The sequence below is a fragment of the Lissotriton vulgaris genome, chromosome 2_1 (genome assembly GCF_964263255.1).
Source record: "Lissotriton vulgaris chromosome 2_1, aLisVul1.2, whole genome shotgun sequence".
NCBI classification, from domain to species: domain Eukaryota; kingdom Metazoa; phylum Chordata; class Amphibia; order Caudata; family Salamandridae; genus Lissotriton; species Lissotriton vulgaris.
In genome coordinates this window covers 506,123,580-506,144,912 of record NC_141687.1, presented here as the reverse complement: position 1 = coordinate 506,144,912, position 21,333 = coordinate 506,123,580, and the positions used below count along the sequence as shown (strand labels likewise).

The 21,333-nt window shown below is 48.6% G+C and overlaps 2 protein-coding genes across 5 annotated transcripts in view; both read left to right on the top strand.

Annotated features, from left to right (window-relative positions):
- The window catches only part of HECW2 (HECT, C2 and WW domain containing E3 ubiquitin protein ligase 2), a 1,269,905-nt gene that overhangs the window by 1,198,292 nt on the left and 50,280 nt on the right, over window positions 1–21,333 (top strand). The window lies entirely within an intron of this gene.
- On the top strand, window positions 1,819–2,711 carry LOC147730650 (uncharacterized). The gene has a single exon (XM_086955411.1). It carries the CDS (start codon window positions 1,866–1,868, stop codon window positions 2,709–2,711), a length of 846 nt encoding a protein of 281 aa, XP_086811537.1. The 5' UTR covers window positions 1,819–1,865.

Below are 21,333 nucleotides of genomic sequence, written 5' to 3'. Positions count from 1 at the left end.
CAGTGTGCAAAACCACACACACTGCCGATAAAGTGGTGCTTTTATTGAAAACACCCCAACAGATTCGGTGATCCAGGCCGAATGTCTGCCGAAACGCGTTAGTATACATTCCCGTCACACCCCCAAATTTCAGGAGCCTTGACTATTTCAACTGAGACTCTGTGAATTTAACATTAGTTCAGAACATGGTCTTAGAGTATGCTTGTTCTTGCAAAAAATCATCCAAGCAAGTGCAGCCTGCTAACATGCTAACTTTATGTTCGAGGCATATGGGCTGCAGATGGTACATTATGAATAGATCGCCATCTGGTGTTGGGCTCAGATGATTGCACTTGTTTTTCTCTTGGAGAAGTCTTTTGTAGTCACGAGGCTGGTGATTCCTCCCTTGGGTGACAGTACGCATGGGCATCGACTCCATCCTTAGATTGTTTTTTTTCCGCCATCGGGTTCGGATGAGGATCGAAGCGCACCGGATCGACTTTGAGAAAAAGTTATATTTCGGCACGTATTCCTGTTCCAATTCGACGGTGTTGTTTATCGGGCGCGAGTTCATTTCCATTTCGATGCGTTTCGACGTCCACACCGAAGATTTATAACTCTACGTCGACGAGACCGTGAGGCCTTTTTCGACATAGTCCAGCCCGGAGTCCATGGAAAGGACTCCATTCAAGAAATGACCAATGTGTGGTGCTAAATTCCCACACAAGGACCTACACGAGGTGTGCAACCTCTGTTTGTCACCTGACCACGAACCCAGGGATTGTGAAGCCTGTGCAGCTTTCTCCTCCAAGTCGACGATTAGAAACCGTTGAGCCCGAAGATACGAGGTATCGAGGATGGAGTCAAATGCAATCCCAGAACTGTTCAAGGTCAAACACTCCGAGGAGGAAGAAGATGAGGACTGGTCGGGGTCGGAAGTGGACGAGTCTGATGTCGAAGAAGTCGACGTTCATCAAACCGTGAGTGTCGACCTCCCTTTATCAAAAAACCAACCCCGATTGGTGTCGACCCCGCCTTCGAGCCCGGTCAGACAACTAAAAAAAGTTTCCGACGCCCCACCTTCTGGCTCGGCAACTAAACCGAAACACTCGGCAAATCACTATGTCGGATCCGAGAAACCGTCGACATCGACATCGAAGCTCCACACCAAAGAGAGCTCGAAGTCGAGACATTCCATTTCGAAACCGAAACATGCTTCGACGTCGAAGATTCCCTCGACACCGAAAAGATCGGACTCGAGCAAACTCTCGGTGCCGAAAACACATAGCACCGAGACACAGAAGCAAAAGGACCGATCGGACCCGAAATCTTCGGTACCGACACAGGAGCAGGACATAGATCCAATACAAAAGACTTTGTTTATTGATCCACAAACTGGCAAGGTGGTGGCAAAACCACCTAAAAGGAGGAAGACGCAACCGTTGGAGGGGAAAGCTCCTCCTCCTAAGAAGAGAACAATGGGGACAAATACAACTCCTCCCCTTTCTCCACAGCCTATGGGCACACCCTCTTCTCCTCTTCCTCATACTCTACCAGCTATCCCTCGACCTTTTACACCACGCCCATCTACACCTCAAACAGATGTAGAAAGTGACACAGGGGATGGGGACATTCCTGGGGAGGAAAGCAATACTATCCCAGAGGACACAGACCCATGGGAAGATTATGATTCAGGAACAGATAATGATAATGACCCTGATCTGTATCCCTCAAAACCCTCCCCACCTGATGATAATTCGGGTTTTGCACAATTAATTAATAGGGCAGCAAAATATCACAAGGTAGATTTAAATACTGAACCTCAGGTAGAAGATTTTCTTTTAGAAACACTACCAGCTGCACAAAAATGTTCAGGGACCCTACCAATGCTTAAAGGTCTCCTCACTCACACATCAGATATATTTAAAGATCCTGTGAGGGCTAGGGTGTTAAACCCAAGAATTGACAAAAAGTATAAGGCAGCCCCAAAAGACCCAGTATTTATTAAGGGACAGATACCTCTAGACTCGTTAGTGGTCTCAAATGCTTGTAAGAGGGCGAACTCACTAACAACAGGAGAGGCTCCTCCTCCTGACAAAGAGTCTAAGTTAATAGATGCCTCTGGCAAAAGAGTAGCATCTCAAGCAGCAAACAGCTGGCGCATAGCAAATACTCAAGCGCTACTTGCACGCTATGATAGAGCTCATTACGATGAGTTAGAGAAACTCATTACACATCTCCCTAAGGAACATCAAAAAAGGGCAGAACAGCTCATACAGGAAGGGAAGATAATAACTAACACTTCCATTAAGTGTGCCTTAGACGCAGCAGACACTGCGGCAAGGTCTATAAACATCAGTATCATGTTAAGAAGACATGCATGGCTTAGAGTCTCAGGGTTCAAACAGGAGGTACAAGCCTCTTTATTGAACCAGCCTTTTGATGGGAAAGCACTCTTCGGCTCAAGCACAGATGAGGCGTTAGAGAAAATGAAGAAGGACACTGAAACGGCTAAGTCAATGGGAGCATTGCAACAGTCATCTCAGAGAGGTTCCTTTCGTAGATTCACCTATAGAGGCGGATCAAAAAATACAGGCACAACCCAACAATCAACCTCTTTTACACCAACATCACCTAGAGGTAATTCAAGAGGTAGTTACAGTGGTAACAACAACAAGGGTAGAGGTCGCGGAAACAACAACAACCGCAACTCTCCTACCCCAAAACAGTGACTTCATACAGCTCCCCCCAGACCATGTAACACCGGTCGGGGGACGCATATCACAGTGCCTGCCTGTTAGAATTGGGGGTCTCTAGTTGGCAGAGGTAAGTACCTTAGACCAAGTAGGGACCCTTGCTTCTAGTCAGGGTGAAGGAATAACCCTCTGAGATAACCCCTGCTCACCCTCTAGGTAGCATGGCGCGAGCAGTCTAGGCTAAACAGAGGCAATGTGGATAACATTTGCACTTACCACAACAATAATCCCCAATCCACCACAAACTGAGACCACACAGGTAAGTATATTTTATAAAAATATATAACTTTATCTAGTTTCAGCAAGGTAAATCAAGCAGTTGCATGGTAATTACTTCATTTATAAAAACGTAGCACTTCTTTTCAATGGTTGCACTTAATCTTTAAGGTGGTACGTGGTTTCAGGAAGTTCGTATAGTAAAAAGAAATGTCTCAAGTCACTTAAATCAGCAGGTAAAAATATTGCCACTGATTTCTAATTAATTTGCTCTCAAAGCGAGCCAGGACAACAATGTCAGCGCTTAAAATAGCCAAGTCGATCTGCCCCTTATGCCAGGAATGCTAAGCGCTGCAGCGCGTCTCACCCGAGGGCCGGGGGGACTCCTTTTCCCTCCCCCGGCACTTCTTTCTGCCTCAGGCGAGCCTCCCTTGCCAGCGCTCACTCGCGCTCGGGCCCGGCCGGTCTCAGCAGGCTCTCCGCCCGCTCCCAGTCTCGTGGGGGCGGCGAGGAGCAGAGACGGCAGGCCGGGGGCTCGAGCACTCGTACACTTCCCTCGGCGAGGTCGGGTCAGTCTTCCCCGGTGCCGGCGGTGATTATGCAGGCAGACGAGGACCTTGACGACGGGAACCAATCCTGTCACGGCGCTTCAGCCGAGCCCCCCATGACGTCACCGTCACTCCGGGGAATCAGCCAATCCGGTCGCGGCGCTTCTGCCGAGCCTCCAGCGACGTCACCACCTGCTCTGGTGAAATCGACCAATCCGGTCACGGCGTTTCTCCCTCGGCCTCCGGCGGCAGCCAACCACAGCGCGGCCCCTTCGTGGCTGCGAGCAGACCCTCGAGGGTGCTTTCAGGGCCCGGGCCCGCGGCGATGCTGAAGCGGGTCAAGCGGAATTAACCCGTGCCACGCTGGAAAGCCTCAGAACCCTCTGGCCCCCCAAGTACGTGTCGATGAACACGTCGATCTCAAGATACCGCAGTTAGCAGTCAGCGCGGCACTCTCAAGCAGAACAGAGAGCAGCCAGCCTGCTACACGGGGCAATCAGCAGGGATTAGTCCAGCAGTCCCCGAGTTTCCCTGCACACAGCAATTCCGCGATCTCCTTGCCACACAGCAGCTTCAGGGGGTACAGCGGAGCCTTGTTATCCTTGGGCAACCTTTATGTTCCTGGGTTGCAGACAGGGAGCCAGCTCTTCTCAGGCCCTTGGAGATTCAGGTTGTAGACACAGCACACAGCAAAGTCTTAGTGGTTTCAAGCAGGCAGGGTCACAGCTCACAGCAAAGTCCCTTTCTTCTCCTCTCCTTCAGTTGGATAGCAGGATAGGTCAGCCCTTAAAGCACATAGCAAGGCAATCTTCCCTCAGCTCCTGCAGCCGTCCTTCTTCTGGCAGAGCTTTCTCTTGATTGTAGAATCTTAGAATCTAATCTTCTGTAGCCAGGGGTCCTTCCCTTATACCCCAAAAAGTCTTTGAAGTCCTTTGAAGTCTTTGTGCAAGGGAGCCCAGAGCACTGGAATGTTTCTGGTGTTCTTCTTCCTGTCAGCTTCAAGGCCAGAGGTGACAGTGGGCCGGCAGGGGAGTTAGCCAGCACGGTGGTCAGGCAGACACAGCCCGGCACTATCAGGCGCTTCTTCCTCCCCCTTCCCTGGCAACAGATGTTGCCTTTCACCCCTGGGCTGACTCCGACCCCCTCCGGGGCCCTGCAGCCCCTGTCACACAGGCAATCCACACACAGGCCCAGGCACACAGAAAGGTTTAGACAAGAGAACAGCCACTTTCTAAAAGTACTATTCTCAAACACCGAATTCAAAAATAACCCTTCCTGAAAGATGTGTTATTAAATTCTGAGTTCAGGGATATCTTTCACTTATGCTCCATCTTGTTCCTATAGGAAGATAGGCTGGGATCCAATGGGACCAGCCTCCCCCATGTTACTCTATGGAGCAAGGCAGCCCTACAGCAGTGAGCACACAAAATGGCTGCTGCTCTCTACCAGAGCATGTTACCTGCACTAGTACATGCTCTACCCTATCCATACACTGCACCCTGCCCAGGGGGGTACCTGGAGCCTTCCATAGGGGTGACTGATGTGCACAGACAGGGGAGGGTTAGGCCCAGCCAGTGGGGACACTGGCCAGGCGGACATGGCAGTCCGCTGACTGCACACAGGCCCTGCGCTGGCAGGCCTGAGACACCATTTTAGAGCTACTCATGTGGGTGGCGCAATCTGCGCTGCAGGCCCACTAGTAGCATCTGTCATCACCAGCCCTGGCACACACAGTGCACTTTACTAGGGACTTCATGGTGATACAAATATGCCAATCAGGTATACCCAATCAATATGACAATTTACAGAGGGAGCACTTACCCTCTGACACTGATCAGCAGTGGCAGAGGGTCCAAAGCATCTAAACCAGCAAAAACGAAATCCAGCACAGCATCAAAAATACATGAGTCAGAGGCAAAAAGATGGGGAAAAACCACGCCAAGGGTGTCAGGTCTAACACGTGTCCCCTCCAGCTGAAAGTGGGGAGAACTACCCAACCACTTGGGAGTCCTCATCACTAAGGCGGAAGAATCTGGACTGACCGTCAGCATTGGCGTGTTCTGTACCAGGGCGGTGCTCCACCGTGAAGTCCATCCCCTGTAGGGAAATGGACCACCTCAACAGTTTTGGATTCTCGCCCCTCATATGCATTAACCATCTGAGGGGCCTGTGGTCGGTCTGAACACGGAAGTGAGTCCCAAACAGGTAGGGCCTCAACTTCTTCAGAGCCCAGACCACAGCGAAAGCTTCCCTTTCGATTGCACTCCATCTCTGTTCCCTGGGGAGTAGCCTCCTACTAATGAAAGCCACTGGTTGGTCTCCACCCTCATCATTGACCTGTGAGAGTACTGCTCCCACGCCTTGCTCGGAAGCGTCAGTTTGCACAATGAACTCACTTGAAAATTCAGGTGCCTTAAGCACCGGTGCTGTGCACATGGCAGTTTTGAGGGTGTCAAAAGCAGTTTGACAGGCCTCAGTCCAATTCACTTTCCTGGGCTGATTTCTAGATGTCAGCTCTGTCAAAGGGGCTACAATGGTGCCATAACCTTTGACAAACCGTCTGTAATACCCGGTGAGACCTAAAAAGGCTCTCATCTCAGTCTGGGTCTTGGGGGGTTCCCAAGCCAGAATGGTATCAATCTTCGCCTGTAGGGGCGCCACCTGGCCGCTCCCCACCTGGTGTCCCAAGTACACCACAGATCCCTGCCCTATCTGGCACTTACTGGCCTTGATAGTGAGGCCTGCCTTCTGCAGAGCCTTCAACACTGTGCAGAGGTGTTGCAAGTGTTCCTCCCAAGTGGAGCTGAACACAGCAATGTCATCCAGATATGCTGCGCTGAATTCCTCCAGCCCTGCTAATACCTGGTTGACCAGTCTCTGGAATGTGGCCGGGGCATTTTTCAACCCAAAGGGCATGACACGAAACTGGAAGTGCCCCTCTGGTGTTGAAAATGCTGATCTTTCCTTGGCCCCCTCAGTTAAGGCAATCTGCCAGTAGCCTGAAGTCAAATCAAAGGTGCTCAGGTACCGGGCAGCTCCCAACCGATCCACCAGCTCATCAGCTCTGGGGATGGGGTGCGTGTCAGTCTTGGTGACCGCATTGAGCCCACGGTAGTCCACACAGAAACGGAGTTCTGGGGGGCCACCAGGTGTAGCAGCTTTCTTAGGCACTAAGACCACTGGGCTAGCCCAGGGGCTGCTGGAGGGCTCAATTACCCCTAGCGCTAACATCTTGGAAACCTCTTCTTTGATGCTAGCTCTGACCTTGTCAGCCACCCTGTAAAACTTCTGTTTCACAGGCAGGTTATCTCCAGTGTCCACATCGTGGATGCACCAGTTGGTGACTCCTGGCTTCAGGGAGAATAGGGGGGCGAACTGACCCAAGACTTGGTGACAGTCCTTCTGCTGCTCTGGGGTCAGGGTGGGGGAGAGGACCACACCATCCACTGACCCGTCCTGCTCCTTGACTGCCAGGAGGTCAGGGAGAGGATCACTATCCTCCTCCCCTCCAGCATCTGTAGCCATGAGCATAGTCACTTCAGTCCTCTCAAAGTGGGGTTTGAGGCGGTTCACATGTAGCACTCTCAGGGGTTGCCTGGGAGTCTTCAGGTTAACCAAATAGGTAACCTCGCTCTTGCGCTCCACCACCTCATAGGGCCCAGACCATTTATCACGGAGCGCACAAGGCTCCACCGGCGCCATCACCCACACTTTCTGCCCAGGTTGGAACTCCTCAAGAGAGGTGTTCTGGTCATACCACCTCTTCATTTCCTCCTGGCTAGCCTCCAGGTTCTCTTGAGCGAGCTTCCTGAAGCGCTTGGTCTGGTTGCGAATGGCCAGTACATAGCTGAACACATCCTGAGGGGTTTTCCCACGGGATTTCTCCCACCCCTCCTTCACCAGAGTAAGAGGCCCTCTGACAGGGTGGCCATACAGCAACTCAAAGGGGCTGAACCCTAAGGATTTCTGAGGCACCTCCCTGTAGGCAAACAACAGGCATGGCAACAAGACGTCCCATTTCCGCCTCATGGGCTCCTCTAGGCCCATAATCATGCCCTTCAAGGTGCGGTTGAATCTCTCAACCAACCCATTTCCTTGAGGGTGGTAAGGAGTGGTGAATTTGTATGTCACCCCACACTCCGCCCACAGGGACTTCATATACCTAGAAATGAAGTTTGTCCTCCTGTCCGAGACCACCTCCCTGGGAAATCCCACACGGGAAAAGATCCCCATCAGGGCACGGCCCACCACTGGGGCCGTGACTGTCCTGAGCGGGATGGCTTCCGGGTAACGAGTGGCATGGTCCACCAAGACCAGGATAATCCTGTTGCCTAGGGCTGTCTTGGGATCCAGGGGCCCCACGATGTCAATGCCCACCCGCTCGAAAGGGGTGCTCACCACGGGAAAGGGTTGGAGGGGTGCCACGCACTTCCCTCCGCTCTTGCCACTGGCCTGACAAGTCTGACAAGACTTACAAAAGGCAGTGACGTGCTTCTTCATCTGGGGCCAGTAGAAATGGGTGACAAGCCTGTGATAGGTCTTGTCTCGCCCCAGATGTCCTGCGAGAGGCACGTCATGAGCCAGACCCAGTAGGAAGTTCCTGAAGCGCTCGGGCACTACCAGCACTCGGGCTGCACCGGGCTCAGCGAAATTAGGCTCACTATAAAGTAAGTCATCCTCCCAGTAGATCAAATGCTCCTGGGACCTCAGGCCTGCGGCCTGGTCGGCAGCCTGCTGCCGCATACCAACGAGAGAAGGGCACTCCTTCTGAGCCTGGCAGAATTCCTCCCTGGGGGGACCACCTTCTTGCTGCCACTGGGACAGTTCAGGCAATTCCCCTAGTTCGGCCACCTGCTCCCCTGTAGGTTCCAGGGCATCCCCTTCTGGGTCTGCCTCCTCCTGGACCGTGGGAACAGTGGGGGCCGGTTTCCCGCGCCCTCTACCCCTTCTTCTCTTGGCCGGTTCCTGGGCCATTGTTCCAGGCTCCAGCTCTGCTAGACTGCCCTCTCTGGCTGTCATTGCCCGGGTGGACACACAGATCCACGCAGGCAAACCCAACATCTCCAAGTGAGTCCTGTGCTCCACCTCTTTCCATGGGGAGCTCTCCAGGTCATTACCTAATAGACAATCTACAGGCAAGGCATCACTTACAACAATTTCCAAAATACCGGAGACTCCTCCCCATTCAAATGGAACTTTCACCAACTTGCAGTAGCGCACTGAACTGTCAGCTGCCACCACAGGCCGGAGTACCTCGGGAACAATTTGCTCTTCAGACACCCATCGACACCTGACAGATGTCACGCTGGCCCCTGTGTCCCTCAGAGCCTCTACCTCCCGTCCATTGATGGTCACCTTTTGCCCGTATTTCTTAGTGTTTTGGGGCAGCAAAGTTTCCTGGGCCATCTCTTGGTCTCCTAGAGAGACAAGGGTCATCAATGCTAACCCCTTCTCCCCACTAGAAATCAAATCCCCTCCCAAAGCTACACTGGCTAACGCCGGTGCTGGAGCACCAGAGGGTGGTGGAGGTTTCTTTGGACATTTGGGGGCAATGTGCCCCACCTCCCTACACGAATAGCAAGTAGGTGGGGTCTTTTTGTCCTGTGTGCCTTTATGGGGCCAGGACTTCTTAGACTTGGGGGGTGTAGACACCTTCTCCTGGGAACCAGTTTGGGGCCCTTTAGAAGATTCCTTTTGATTGCCCGTGTCCCCCCCACTCTTCTGCTGGGGACCCTGTCCACCCTTGGCTGGGGTACTTACCACCCCCTTGTGGACCCTGGTGCTAGTCCACCGGTCCGCCTCTTTAGCAAGCTCACTGGGGTCAGTTAACTTGCTATCCAAAAGATGCTGGCGCAGCTCGGGGACACATAAACTACTTAAGTGCTCCCTACTAATCAAGTGACACAACCCCACATAATCAGTAACTTTGCTGCCCGTTATCCAACCTTCCAGTGCACACGTGTACATACTCACACACTCCACCCAAGTACTTGAATCAAGCTTCTTGAAGTTCCTAAACTTCTGGCGGTACTGTTCTGCAGTGAGCCCATACCTGAGGCATAAAGCCTCCTTCATGGCGGGGTAGGATAAAGTACCTGCTACCTCTAAGGGTGCCAAGACATCCCTCCCAGAGGCCTCAAAATGCTTCCACAATCCTGCCCCCCAATTCCTCTCAGGCACTTCATTCATCTTTAGGGCAAGTTCATACGATCTAAACCACGCATAAATATCCTCACCCCTCTGATAATTCTGTACCAGATCTTTTGGTATGTGTACCTTACCCGCCTGTACTGGTTGTGCGCTACCACCATTAGGGCTGGACCCCCCTTGTCGGTTTTTAAAGTCCAGCTCCCTCATGTTCCTCTCATGAGCCCATTGGAGTTTCTTCTCCTCCAACGCCTTGTCAGCTTCAAGGCGCAGTCTCATCTCCTCTGCTTGGGTTTTGAGCTTAAAAAGCTCAATCTCATGGGTCCTAGCTCTCTGATTCTCCTCCACTTCCTCTGGAGAAATAATCCTACCGGAGTGGTTGGTGCCGGTCCTAGACCCTGGCTTCCTCACTGGCAAATCACTAGGCAGAAAAACATTCTCCTGTGCGCCACCCTCTCCCGTATCAGCTTCTGGATCACCATGTTTGGCCTCCCACCAGGCCCTCAGAGCTTTCTGTAGCTCTTCCTTGTTTGCGCTGCCCTTCGCTGGGCATCCAAGCTGTTTGCAGAATGCTTTCAGTTGCTCCTTGTTATAGATGAACAACTCCTGGATTTCAAATTCCCCTACCACTTCTACAGTCACGCTTGGCGCTTTCCGAGACATGATGCTTCCTGACCTTTTCAACAAAAAGGTTTCACCAAAAAGAAAAAATCCTGCGCAACCTGTGCTGCTAAACTAGACTAGTGATGTACAAGAAATCACTGCAGGTCAAGTGCAATTATTAGTTCAAAATCCGCACCGCTGTCCAACAATGTTAGAACTGGGGGTCTCTAGTTGGCAGAGGTAAGTACCTTAGACCAAGTAGGGACCCTTGCTTCTAGTCAGGGTGAAGGAATAACCCTCTGAGATAACCCCTGCTCACCCTTTAGGTAGCATGGCGCGAGCAGTCTAGGCTAAACAGAGGCAATGTGGATAACATTTGCACTTAACACAACAATAATCCCCAATCCACCACAAACTGAGACCACACAGGTAAGTATATTTTATAAAAATATATAACTTTATCTAGTTTCAGCAAAGTAAATCAAGCAGTTGCATGGTAATTACTTCATTTATAAAAACGTAGCACTTCTTTTCGATGGTTGCACTTAATCTTTAAGGTGGTACATGGTTTCAGGAAGTTTGTATAGTAAAAAGAAATGTCTCAAGTCACTTAAATCAGCAGGTAAAAATATTGCCACTGATTTCTAATTAATTTGCTCTCAAAGCGAGCCAGGACAACAATGTCAGCGCTTAAAATAGCCAAGTCGATCTGCCCCTTATGCCAGGAATGCTAAGCGCTGCAGCGCGTCTCACCCGAGGGCCGGGGGGACTCCTTTTCCCTCCCCCGGCACTTCTTTCTGCCTCAGGCGAGCCTCCCTTGCCAGCGCTCACTCGCGCTCGGGCCCGGCCGGTCTCAGCAGGCTCTCCGCCCGCTCCCAGTCTCGCGGGGGCGGCGAGGAGCAGAGACGGCAGGCCGGGGGCTCGAGCACTCGTACACTTCCCTCAGCGAGGTCGGGTCAGTCTTCCCCGGTCCCGGTGGTGATTATGCAGGCAGACGAGGACCTTGACGACGGGAACCAATCCTGTCACGGCGCTTCAGCCGAGCCCCCCATGACGTCACCGTCACTCCGGGGAATCAGCCAATCCGGTCGCGGCGCTTCTGCCGAGCCTCCCGCGACGTCACCACCTGCTCTGGGGAAATCGACCAATCCGGTCGCGGCGTTTCTCCCTCGGCCTCCGGCGGCAGCCAACTACAGCGCGGCCCCTTCGTGGCTGCGAGCAGACCCTCGAGGGTGCTTTCAGGGCCCGGGCCCACGGCGATGCTGAAGCGGGTCAAGCGGAATTAACCCGTGCCACGCTAGAAAGCCTCAGAACCCTCTGGCCCCCCCAAGTACGTGTCGATGAACACGTCGATCTCAAGATACCGCAGTTAGCAGTCAGCGCGGCGCTCTCAAGCAGAACAGAGAGCAGCCAGCGCGCTACACGGGGCAATCAGCAGGGATTAGTCCAGCAGTCCCCGAGTTTCCCTGCACACAGCAATTCCGCGATCTCCTTGCCACACAGCAGCTTCAGGGGGTACAGCAGAGTCTTGTTATCCTTGGGCAACCTTTATGTTCCTGGGTTGCAGACAGGGAGCCAGCTCTTCTCAGGCCCTTGGAGATTCAGGTTGTAGACACAGCACACAGCAAAGTCTTAGTAGTTTCAGGCAGGCAGGGTCACAGCTCACAGCAAAGTCCCTTTCTTCTCCTCTCCTTCAGTTGGATAGCAGGATAGGTCAGCCCTTAAAGCACACAGCAAGGCAATCTTCCCTCAGCTCCTGCAGCCGTCCTTCTTCTGGCAGAGGTTCCTCTTGATTGTAGAATCTTAGAATCTAATCTTCTGTAGCCAGGGGTCCTTCCCTTATACCCCAAAAAGACTTTGAAGTCCTTTGAAGTCTTTGTGCAAGGGGGCCCTGAGCACTGGAATGTTTCTGGTGTTCTTCTTCCTGTCAGCTTCAGGGCCAGAGGTGACAGTGGGCCGGCAGGGGAGTTAGCCAGCACGGTGGTCAGGCAGACACAGCCCGGCACTATCAGGTGCTTCTTCCTCCCCCTTCCCTGGCAACAGATGTTGCCTTTCACCCCTGGGCTGACTCCGACCCCCTCCGGGGTCCTGCAGCCCCTGTCACACAGGCAATCCACACACAGGCCCAGGCACACAGAAAGGTTTAGACAAGAGAACAGCCACTTTCTAAAAGTACTATTCTCAAACACCGAATTCAAAAATAACCCTTCCTGAAAGATGTGTTATTAAATTCTGAGTTCAGGGATATCTTTCACTTATGCTCCATCTTGTTCCTATAGGAAGATAGGCTGGGATCCAATGGGACCAGCCTCCCCCATGTTACTATATGGAGCAAGGCAGCCCTACAGCAGTGAGCACACAAAATGGCTGCTGCTCTCTACCAGAGCATGTTACCTGCACTAGTACATGCTCTACCCTATCCATACACTGCACCCTGCCCAGGGAGGTACCTGGAGCCTTCCATAGGGGTGACTGATGTGCACAGACAGGGGAGGGTTAGGCCCAGCCAGTGGGGACACTGGCCAGGCGGACATGGCAGTCCGCTGACTGCACACAGGCTCTGCGCTGGCAGGTCTGAGACACCATTTTAGAGCTACTCATGTGGGTGGCGCAATCTGCGCTGCAGGCCCACTAGTAGCATCTGTCATCACCAGCCCTGGCACACACAGTGCACTTTACTAGGGACTTCATGGTGATACAAATATGCCAATCAGGTATACCCAATCAATATGACAATTTACAGAGGGAGCACTTACCCTCTGACACTGGTCAGCAAAAAGATGGGGAAAAACCACGCCAAGGGTGTCAGGTCTAACACTGCCTGTCTGGGAAAACATCACATCAGACAGGTGGGTGAGACAAATTATCCTACATGGTTATTGACCAGAACTCACTGCTACCCCACCAAACATCCCCCACAGACAGCGTCCAAAGAGTCAAGATCATCTGACATTATTTAAACAGGAGGTGCTATCGCTGCTACAAAAGAACGCGATAGAGGAGGTTCCACAACATCAACAAGGAACAGGAGTAGACTCTCTATACTTCCTAATTCCCAAAAAGGACGGATCTCTAAGGCCTATACTAGACCTCAGACCTCTCAATGCATACATAAATTCGGAACATTTCCACATGGTCACGCTCCAACAAGTACTTCCTTTATTGAGGAAAGGGGACTTTCTTTCTACACTGGATCTAAAAGACGCCTACTTTCATATCCCAAATCACAAAGCCCAGAAAATACCTCAGATTTGTAATAGAAGGACAGCATTATCAATTCAAAGTCCTTCCGTTTGGAGTTACAACAGCACCAAGGGTGTTCACAAAATGCCTAGCAGTGGTTGCAGCACATCTAAGAAGACAGCAGATACATGTCTTCCCTTACTTGGACGACTGGCTAATAAAGGCAACGTCCCAAAATGCCAAAACTTCGCATCCAGGTACCCACACCACCTGTCGCAGGGCAATGCAGTATGGATAAATTGGTCCAACAAATTTGCATACGCTTTTCCCCCTCTCCCACTAATTCCATTTGTGTTTCGAAAACTGCAACAACATTCAATGACCATGATATTGGTAGCACCCACGTGGGCACGGCAGCCGTGGTTCACCACGCTCCTACAACTCTCACAGGGGCCACACCAAAAACTAAAAATCTCACCCAGGCACCTTACACAGAACCATGGAGAAATAATGCACCCAGATCCCAAACAACTGAACCTAGCGATCTGGCTCCTGAGGTCTTAGAATTTGGATACTTAAATTTACCTCCAAACTGTATGGAAATTATTAAACAAGCAAGACGTCCCACCACCAGAGCTTGTTATGCAGCAAAGTGGAAAAGGTTTGCTGTATACTGTAACAGTAACAACATCAACCCTCTGGACGCATCTACACCAAGTATTATTTGCCACTTACTACACTTACAGCAATGTAACCTTGCTTATACCTCCATTAGAGTACATCTTGCAGCTATAGCAGCATACCTACAAAACAGGCAACATTACCCCTGTTTAGGGTACCGGCAATCAAGGCCTTCATGGAAGGCCTCAAGAGAGTTATTCCACCAAGACTACCACCTTCTCCAGTCTGGAACCTCAACATAGTACTCACCAGACTAATGGGACCACCTTTTGAACCTATGCATAGGTGTGAAATATAATTTCTTACATGGAAGGTGGCTTTCCTTATAGCCATTACCTCCCTCAGGAGAGAGAGTGAGTTACAGGCATTAACAATACAAGAACCATCTCTACAGTTACACCAGAATAAAGTGGTTCTTAGAACAAACCCAAAGTTCTTGCCTAAAGTAATTTCAGCATTCCACATCAATCAGCCAGTTGAACTACCAGTCTTTTTTCAAAAGCCACAGACTGTAGCAGAGAGGGCCCTACATACACTAGATGTCAAAAGGGCAATATTATATTACATAGAAAGAACACAAACTTTCAGAAAAACTAAACAACTGTTTGTAGCGTTTTCCCCAACACATAAAGGCAACCCTATATCTAAAGCAGGGATTGCCAGGTGGATTGTTAAATGTATACAGATATGTTACATAAAGGCAAAAAGAACACTAACTGTTCCCCCTAGAGCTCATTCTACACGCAAACTAGGGGCATCTATGGCATTCTTAGGGAACATTCCCCTAGATGACATATGCAAAGCAGCAACTTGGTCTACACCGCATACCTTCACAAAACACTACTGTGTTGATGTGAAGGCAAGACAACAAGCAAATGTGGGCCAGGCTGTATTAAAAACGTTATTTCAAACTGTTGCAACAGACACTGGTGACCACCGCTAGGGAGGTAACTGCTGTGTAATCTATTCATAATGTACCATCTGCAGCCCATATGCCTCGAACAGAATATGCTACTTACAAGTATGCATCTGTTCTTGGCATAGAGGGCTGCAGAGTGGTACATGCCCTCCCTGCCTCCCCGGAAACCTGTGTCTGTTCCAACAATATCTTATTTAGATACACTTACATGGGCATCTCTTTCTGTATTCTATCATACTACTCCATCTAACCCTACTATGGCAAAACAATCTAAGGATGGAGCCGATGCCCATGCGCACTGTCACCCAAGGGAGGAGTCACCAGCCTTGTGACTACAAAAGACTTCTCCAAGAGAAAAACAAGTGCAATCATCCGAGCCCAACACCAGATGGCGATCTATTCATAATGTACTACTCTGCAGCCCTCTATGCCAAGAACAGATGCATACTGGTAAGTAGCATATTCCTTTTTTTTGACAAACAGGAAAATATATTTTCCCTGGTAGTAAACTCTTACCCCATCCCATCCTAGAAAATGTGCTACCCCTTCCCTTTTTAGGTCGAGCATTCAAGACCTGTTGTATATTCTTTAATATATACTTATATGTATATGTACTCTGTGGGCTCTAGAGATCAGCCCTAGGACTTATCTGCTTCCGCTTAGGAACTTTTTGTTCTGTTCAACTGCCTCTATTTAACGGTGTTGATAGAAATTTACCGTTATGTTCTGATTACTGCAAGGATGCCTTTATTGATACATACAGATTGAGGCATGGGCTGTCCCTTTTTGATTTTGAAATTGAATTTCCTAGACCACCGAGGCTCGGTGAGTTTTTGGCCAAGCATTTCTACATATTAATTTGATTTTGCCCAGTTCCGTATGGGATAGAGGTTTTATTCTTCTAATGTTCTCTCTATTTTTCATAATAACACAATTAAGGCACAAACCTACTGAGAGGTATTTATCTATTTTTATCCATTGTTGTGTGTCTGGCGGCTTATGTTTCGGTTAATCTAGTGCGCTGACTGGTCAATTAATATCTGGTGTATATTTTATCGAACGGCTACCTTTAACTAGGCAAAATGAAGGAAACCTTATGTTCCTCATTGTTTAAGCAACTGAATAGGTTTGTAATAAATTATACTCAGCGATAGACATGGCCCTGAGTTACTATGGTTTTGTTAATTAATTGAGTAATAGGCCTTGCATGCCATTGTCTCCCAGTACGCACATTACTGTTCATCTATTGTGAATCGGTCGAAGAGGAGGAAACTCTCTGTCCCTCCCCGTGGCATGTTTATGATATATGTGTAAGATGATGATACCAGATTAGCTTGGTCACCGGCTTCGATAATTATGGAATTTGGTGTTCTTTTGACAGGCCACCCATGTATATACCTTACTTTGCGGGTGATATCGCGCTCTCTCTTCTCTAGGATCCTACTGGCCCTCTATTCCCTCTGATTCTGCGCCACAAGTGTGGCGTCTTTTGGCAATATCCACGCTTTTTCATTAGTAGGTGCGTTTTCGTTAGCTTCATTTTATTTTTTATTGACCCTAGCTGTCTTTTCCCACTCCCACCACACATCCCAGTCCTGAGGAAGACCCCATAGTAAGTTGGAACTCAACCTACATCTATCAAGGGTTGAAACGTCGATTTTTACATCTTTACCTATCCATGAACAACAGAATTATTGTTACTGTGTTTCATTATATGGGCTAGGTCTACAATTGTTTCTTTATGTGGCTTAGTAATATGCTTCTGTGATGTCAACTATGCATTTTGTAACCACACTGATTCTCTAAAACTTTCCACTCAACCCCAATTCCTCACAAAAAAACACCTACCTACCCCACTTCCTCCCTTTTTTCTTTGGGCACATTGTACATATCCAGTGAAGAGTTTTGTCAAAAATATGTTTTGATGAGGATGTGATTAAATAACATTCCTCTCGAATCAACTGTATAATTGTTTTTACTCTTGAATACGTACAAATAATTATTTGTGTTCTCTAAATGTATATACTGGGACTACTTTCCCCGTAACATTGATTACCCAGGTCCCAGTACTTTTGGATTTACCCTTCTATGTAATGATAGAAAATGACCAGCAGAGGTCAGTAAAATACCAAAATCACTTTAGCATTCTCTAGATTCCAGTCTATAGAAATTGTCTTCCACGAGCACCCGTAGACAATAATATTTTTTTCAAATCTTCTATTTTCTGTGATATGACCACCGAAGGCCCTGATTTTATATTAAAAACAAAGCTTTGGACTATACCATTTCCAGATGAAAGGCAATGTTTCTCCCCATGTGTTCCATACCTGGCGTGTCACACAGTTTGGTGCTTACTTTCCCTCCATGATAAAGAACAGTAGATGTTTCAGCACCTAGGTTAATGTGCTGCATAGCTAAATACATATAAGGTCCCAGAGACGAGACCGATTGCATTGCATTTCACCGACCATAGTGGACTCTGCCAAATCCCTTGGAATAACCCTGGACAGCAGCTGGAATAGGCGTGACCACATCAACTCGATGGCCAAAACCGCCAGGTTTCACCTGACCTATCTATGAAAACTAAAACCTTTCCTTGACACTCCCGACCTAAAAATGGCAGTCCATGCACTAGTTATCTCCAGACTTGAATATGGATGATCTACCCTTTCTGGCCTACCCAAGATCTCCCTCACCCTAAATGCCTGCATCAATGCCACCGCCAGACTCCTAACAGGTTCAAATAAATTCGACCACATCTCACCAAATGTGAAAGCTCTGAACTGGCTTTCTCTTGAAGCCAGAATCCATCAAAAACTGGCATGTATTACTCACAAGGCTCTATACACTAAATGGTGTCCGGAGGAGCCAGAAACTCCTTGTCCTCCAGAGACCTGCTCCAGACTCAACGCTTTCGAAATGAAAATACCTATTATCTTGCGTTCTTTGGGGCCGCACCAAGAATATGGAATTCATTCCCTTCCGCCATTAGAGGAATTCCGTCTCTGGCACGTTTTAAAAAGGAAGACAAAACCTTCCTAATAGGCAAATTCCTCTCCTAATTCTTGCATTGCACTCATCTTCAGCGACCTTGTTTTTATTCTATTACTACTACACCTTGGACTGACCTGATGCTATCCACCCGGCACCTCCTGGCACTCCACCCTTATATTCTTGGACCTTCGTTCTTGTAAAATGTTGGTATTTGTCTTTATCCCAAATGTTCCACCCCCCTACCTAAGTCTTATTTGTATACAACCTGTTAGCCCTGTAACGCCTCTGATACCCTAACGGGTGAAGTCAGCGCTCTACAAAACACAAATAAAAACATTTTTAAATTGCAAATGCTTGTTAGGAATACGTTTCCAACCTTTTCCCAGGGGAAAAAGAGTTTGGAGAGGTGTTTGTGAATATCCATAATGTGTAAGTTTAATATGGGTGCACAAACGCACACAGCATTTCACCCCGGATTAACATTTTACAACCACTCCCAGACCCTGTGATTAGATTTACTCACTCGAAAGTCATAACAAAAAGAAATCATTTTACGAGTGCAATAGCAACTTTTGCATGTGCCAACTAAACATACAGATGTTTAAAGCTTTGAGATTTGGGCCATTTTGACTCTGGCAGGACCTTACTGAGTTCATTCAGTTGTAAAATGTGCGAGCACAGTCGCTGTTAGAGTATTCTGTATATGTCCACTATTGTGGCAAATAAAGGAGTTGTGATGCAGTAAAAAGTAATTTGACCAAAACTTACAGTGGTGCCCTGTGGAGAAAATCAGACTGTAAAGAAGGAGGGGTTTGCTTGACATGCAGTTGCATGTCAACCTAGCCGTTAAAGACCATAAATATTCTTTGGGTTTATTTATAGTAACATTATGTAAAAACGCCTGTTAGTTTGCCTGAAACGTGACAATGCAATTCTCAAGAAATTTCTTCAGAAAGTAGAATAAAGTAAGAACAATGATATATTTAGAACTGTGCAAATGCATAATGAAAGCACAAGCACATTCACAGCCCCTCCGTGATAGGTAAGCTGGCCTAAGCAGAGCCTATACATACACTAAGCCACTGCACATGCAGAGATTGTCAATCATCCGAAGGTTGCTAGACTCTAACCCCTGACATGGTATGAGAACTGTCTGGTGTAATCCGAGAGGGTAGTATTAGAGGTCTGACATAGTAAGAACTCTCACTCTATGGTACTGAAGGAGAAAAGTGGATTTTTTGACGGGATAGGTTAATTTTTTAAACATCTCATCTCTTAGACAAGTAGTTATTTTCGAAAGTGCCACACCCTAGCCTGCTTCAATGTTAACTTACACGTCACCAAATGACCTACAAGAACATGCAATTAAGAACATACAGGCAGAGTTCACAACAAGGCACAGGCACAGAACATTTCAATCGGGTAAAAAATTACGAAGTACTTTAAGGGCATTTAGTCTCAGTGACATCACTGAAACAGGAATGTTTAATAATTCAGAAACCTTTTCAAAATAAGCTTTATTGAGGGAAAGATCTTCGTGAAACCCCTCTACCTGAGGCACTATTGATACTCGACTCTACCAAGGTTTCCCCTCTGCCCAGAATTCCCACTGTGAATGGACTGTAGAACTGTCATTGGTCGGCATCTTATTCTGTGCGGTGGTCAAAGATAGGCACAAATTATTCAGAAAACTGTGTGCACATACGCAGCCAGCTTGCCCCTACTCCATTTCCTAATGAATGCAGTATACTGAGGTAACTGTCTGAGGTAGGAACATTTTATTTTTAAAAAAATCAAAAATCTCTACTCTTAAAATGCCTCAGTGCTCTCTCAATATATCAAGAGCTGTACTAAATACTTCAATACAAGAGGGAGGTGCAATCTATTATAGTTCAGGTTCTAATTCCATCTATGGAAAATTGTGACCGGGATTAAACAGCGGTAGGATGGTCTATTAGAATGCAGGTTCATAGTGCCAAATATTTAAGTAGACTTTGTAAAGGGGTGAGCGCAGACGCATATATATATTGGTGTAGATGCACATGGAACACTGGACAAGAAACGAGTCGACACTCTGGATGCTGTGTCGGACCGGAAACCCCGTGCGACTTCCGACCTTTTATTTATAGCCTTCTGGCCACGCCTGGCCAGAAGGTGATACATTTGGTGTATGTAGTTCCGGCCGAGGCCGGAGCTACCAACAACTAGACCGTTACACCCCTTCCCAAATTAGTCCTTCAAAACAAATTGTATTAGCACATAAAATCAGCAAGTCTTTGACTGGGCCTGGGATTTGGTCGGAGACTGTATGGTCTTCTCCCTCTTACCGGAGTGTCCTCGGGGTAAAACCTCGCGGATGGCATCAGCGGTTCGGTGATCCCAGCGGACAGGGTGGACGGTGAGTTGCTCAAAGTAGCACCTGTTGGCTCACTACTGGCGTCTTGCCTTTCCGGTGTACCTGCCTGGCACTCTGTGTTTGCAGGTGTCGTTGGTATTCGCTTAAACCACGACACGTTTCTTGTCACTTCTTCGCCTTCGCGTTGAGCTGTCAATGCCGGTTTCTTAGCTCCTGGCCTGTACACGAGATCCATTTGGTACTGTTGGATTTGGATCGCCCATCTTTCGATCCGTGGAGGCGAATGAGGGGCGGTGCCTTTGAATAGAGGAATCAGTGGTTGATGATCAGTGACCATTCTGAAGGGGTGTCCTGTTATGTAGAGATGGAAGTGGTTGCATACCCATTTTACTGCTAATGCTTCCCTCTCGATTTGAGAATACCTCGCCTCAGTGGCGGTGAGGGCCTTGCTCGCGAATGCCAGCGGCGCCCATACTCCTGGTTCCGTTTCCTGGGTGAGGAGTGCTCCTAGTCCAACGGGGCTGGCATCGACCAGTATTTCGGTGGGTCTGGTCGTATTGAAGTAGGCCATGGTCGTTCCATCTAAGAGGGCGTTCTTGATTTTATTGAATGCGTCTTCTTCATCTTCCGTCCACTTCCACTGGCTCTCTTTCTTCGTTAGGTGGCAGAGTGGTTCAGCAATGGTTCTTAAGTTCGGTATGAACCTGGTACAGTATTGGGCCATGCCCAGGAAGCTTCTCACTTCTGAGGCAGTGGTCGGTGCTGAGGCATGTTTTATGGCTTGTGACTTCCTGGGATCAACTTGAACTCCGTCAGAATTGAATACGTAGCCGAAGAATTCTATCGATTTCTGAAAGAATTAGCATTTCTCCTTGTTTAATGTTACTCCGTGTTCAGCTAGTCTCTTGAGTGTTGATCTCAGACGCTGGTGATGTTCCTCACTGGTCTTAG